This window comes from Protobothrops mucrosquamatus, unplaced genomic scaffold (genome assembly GCF_001527695.2).
Source record: "Protobothrops mucrosquamatus isolate PMUCROS unplaced genomic scaffold, P.Mucros_1.0 scaffold4229, whole genome shotgun sequence".
NCBI classification, from domain to species: Eukaryota; Metazoa; Chordata; class Lepidosauria; order Squamata; family Viperidae; genus Protobothrops; species Protobothrops mucrosquamatus.
Genome location: NW_015390148.1, coordinates 24,857 through 28,771, shown reverse-complemented (window position 1 = coordinate 28,771; position 3,915 = coordinate 24,857). Strand labels below are relative to the sequence as shown.

The 3,915-nt window shown below is 42.0% G+C and overlaps 1 protein-coding gene across 1 annotated transcript; it reads left to right on the top strand.

The window, feature by feature from the left end:
- The first annotated feature begins 2,579 nt into the window (after positions 1 to 2,579).
- On the top strand, positions 2,580 to 3,674 carry LOC107298736 (somatostatin receptor type 5-like). The gene has a single exon (XM_015828100.1). The coding sequence runs from the start codon at positions 2,580 to 2,582 to the stop codon at positions 3,672 to 3,674; it is 1,095 nt and encodes a 364-aa protein (XP_015683586.1).
- Positions 3,675 to 3,915: the final 241 nt, after the last annotated feature.

The following is a 3,915-nucleotide window of genomic DNA, read 5'->3' as shown; positions in this document are numbered from 1 at the left end:
TCTATCTATCTATCTATCTATCTATCTATCTATCTATCTATCTATCTATCTATCTATCTATCTATCTATCCATCATCTATGTCTATTATCTCTTTGTCTGTCTGTCTGTCTGTCTGTCTGTCTGTCTGTCTGTCTGTATCTATCTATCTATCTATCTATCTATCTATCTATCTATCTATCTATCTATCTATCTATCTATCTATCTATCTACCTCTAGTTAGCTAGCTGAAATCTTTCTTTCTTTCTTTTTCTATTTGACAAATCCCTCCATAGTTTCTAAACCTTTTGCTCCTTATGTTCTATTTGTTCAGATTGCTGAAAACCAAACGAGCTGCTTAATAAAATGCAGTTCTGGTCAATTAGCTGCAGCTATTATGGTCCGGTGCTTTGAGCATCTACAGAAAGCATTCCAGGGCTGCTCCTTCGTTAATGCTTTTGACTAAACCTATTTAATTCACATTCCTGCGCCACTGAATTTGATGGCCAAAATAAGGGTCAGCAAATAAGGAAGAGCCACCCCTTATTTGACACGGTGGGACTTCAAGCGGTTGTGGTCCCATCACACTTGTGAAGAGGGCTGGGGGGTTGTGCAGAAGGAGGCAGTGTGTCACTGACCAAAGCAGAGCCAGCCCCAGAAGGATCCATGGGGTAGGGAGTCAAGTACGGATAGTCCTTGAATTACAACAGTTTGTTTAGTGACCGTTCAAAGTTACAACGGCACTGAAAAACGTGACTTATGAACATTTTTCACACTTATGAAAAAGTGTGCAGCATCCCTGGGGTCATGTGATCAAAATTCAAATGCTTGGCAACTGACTCATATTTACGACAGTTGCAATGTCCTGGGATCTTGTGATCAGCTTTGACAAGCAAGGTTCACTTAAAGCCAGATTCACATAACAAACCGAGTAGCTAATTAAACAACTGTAGTGATTCACTTCACAATTGTGGCAAGAAAAGTTGTAAAATGGGGCAAAACTCACTTAAAAAAATTTCTCCCTTGCCAACATAAATTTTGGGCTCCATTGTGGCCATACGTTGAGGACTGCCTGTACAGTGGCTTTGAACACATAGCCCATGTGAAAAAATGGGGTGTAAGCTTGGCATTGCAGGGCCCATCTTGACTTTTTTTACGCTCATCTCCTTGAACCTTTGGAAGGAAATTTCCAAGGCATCCTAGGCCTAGACTAGATTGGGGGTGGGGGGGGAAAGCTTCCCCACAAAAAGAAATAGCAAATAGTCATTTCTGTATTGCTGCCAAGAAAAGGGTTCAGAGGGAGGACCCCACAAAGCAAGCAGAGCAGAGCTCAGCATGGGGAAAATTTTGCTTCTGCAATATTATGTTTTATTTACAGTTGTGTTTGGGCTGACTAAACTGCGGTTGTTACTCTGTCGTTGTCTGTAAAATAAGATTGCCAAATAACAATGCACACTTAGAAACGCACGTTGGGCACTGATAATTTATAATTTAAGCGCCGTGCTTTATTTCCCCAGTATCAGCAAGGGTCAAGTCCTCACAGCTGCTCTGGTAGTGAATATTCTCCATACCAGAATAAACTATCAAGCTATTTTAATGCAATTTTTGATTAATTCATTGCATGGGTACTTCTCATAGATCACATCACAAATAACACTGGCCTTAATTTTTTTTCCCCATCCACATTATTTTGCTATCTTCTAAAACAGTGCTTCTCGACCTCGCGAACTTTAAAATGTGTGGACTTTAACTCCCAGAATTCCACAGTCAACGCGCATACTGGCTGAGGAATTCCTGAAGTTGAAGTCCATGCATTTCAAAGTGGTTGGGAAGCACTGTTGTAAAGGGTAAATCACAGCCAATAGTAGCATCAAACAAGCTTGCCTGAATTCAAGAAGATAAGGAAGGGTGGATCTTTCTAGTAATCCCTGGATAGTTCCGTTCAAATGTCATTGCCTTCTGGGAGGTTAAGGGTCACAAGGTCATCACTCTTTGACTCATGGTTGACTACATGGTAGAAAAATGGGGTGAGACCCCAATATTGTCCACAAAATTGCCACTGAACACATTCTTTGCTTCTTCTGCCATGTTCTCTGTTGATTTGTTAGCATCCATAAGAATAGAGCCATTATGGAAGGTCTCAGAGATCTTGGTGGGGACATGAACGTAACTTGCTCCACCTCTTCCCGGGTCTGTAGATTAAAAAGTCATTCTGGAAGAATGCAGCAGGAAACCACATCCAATCTATTATCAAGAAAATGACATGGAGGCATCCATAAGATCACCTGGAGTTGAGCTGACCTCTGTTATCTTGGTGGATATAGACTTCATTTCTAATAGTTTTCATTTGTCCTTCCATCTCAGGTTGAGAGCAACTGTGTTATCAGCTTCAGTAATCGTCGTGAGAGGGCTAAGGGATCCCTAAATGGTCCTTTCCAACTGTAGAATTCTGGGGTAGGGAAATAATCTTTTAATCAATGTTTCTTTTTTTTTTCTCCCCAGCATGAAAATGTTGAACAATAGAAACAAAACTGGATATATTCTTTTCTCTAATTAAAACAGCCTATAATAGCCTATGTCTTTTGTAAAATTGGACAACACCATGGATCCTTTGTACGTATCTGCCACATTTCCAGATATTAATGTCTCCTTTTTGACAAATGCAACAGACAATGCAACAGTTATGGATTTTTCTGCCTCCTCCAGCATCCGCTCTGTCTTCATACCAATAATTTACCTTCTGGTTTGTGTTATTGGACTGAGTGGGAACACTTTGGTCATCTATGTGGTTTTGCGTTATGCCAAAATGAAGACCGTGACCAACATTTACATTCTGAACTTAGCCATTGCTGATGTCCTCTTCATGTTGGGCTTGCCATTCCTAGCCACCCAAAATGCTATCTCCTATTGGCCCTTTGGAACATTCGCCTGTAGGCTAGTGACTGCTTTTGATGGTATTAACCAATTCACCAGCATCTTCTGCCTGACTGTCATGAGCCTGGACCGCTATCTTGCAGTTGTCCATCCTATTAAATCTACCAAGTGGCGCCAGCCAAGAATAGCCAAATTGATCAGCTTGGCCGTCTGGACTTTATCCTTTTTGGTGGTCCTTCCCATGATTATATTTGCTGATGTCCAGGAAGATTTTCATACTTGTAACATGAGCTGGCCTGATCCAATTGAGATATGGTCAGCTGTGTTCATTATCTATACATCGGTGCTGGGCTTCTTTGCTCCATTGCTGGTGATATGCCTCTGCTATTTATTAATTGTCATCAAAGTGAAATCCTCTGGGATCCGCGTTGGCTCTACGAGACGCCGGCGGTCAGAGCGGAAAGTGACCAGAATGGTGGTAATCATAGTTGTGGTCTTTGTTTTCTGCTGGCTTCCCTTCTACATTGTGAATATTGTCAATCTGATATTCATCTTGCCAGAGGAACCCATCTTGGTGGGCATTTTCTCCTTTGTGGTGGTTCTCTCTTATGCCAACAGCTGTGCCAATCCCATCCTTTATGGATTTCTTTCGGAAAACTTCAAGCAGAGTTTTCAGAAGGTCCTGTGCCTCCACAAAGGCAATAGTATTGAAGATGGAGACCCCACCGAACTCCGGCAGGAGAAGAGTACCCATCTGAAGGACACGATGCTGCCTCAGAGGAATGACGACTCCAATGGGCACATGCTGACGAGCAAGGTGTAGAAAGTCTGTGACTTCAAGAAAGCTGGATCTTGATTGGAATAGATGATGGCATTTACTGCAAGGGGACTGGGCCAGGAGAAGGTGGTCAGCTCACTTTCTAGCTTAATGTGCAGGTGTTTTCTTTCCCAGTCCTTTGTTGCTGTGTTCACCTTAGAATTCTGGGGGTCGTGAAAGGCTTCACAAATAGTAACCAAAAATAACCTATTGTTCTCTTTTCATTCTTGCTCTCTCCTCCATGAAG

Bases quoted from the DNA above. Each gene is read 5' to 3' on its own strand.
- LOC107298736 (XM_015828100.1), top strand. From the start codon at position 2,580: ATGGATCCTTTGTACGTATCTGCCACATTTCCAGATATTAATGTCTCC.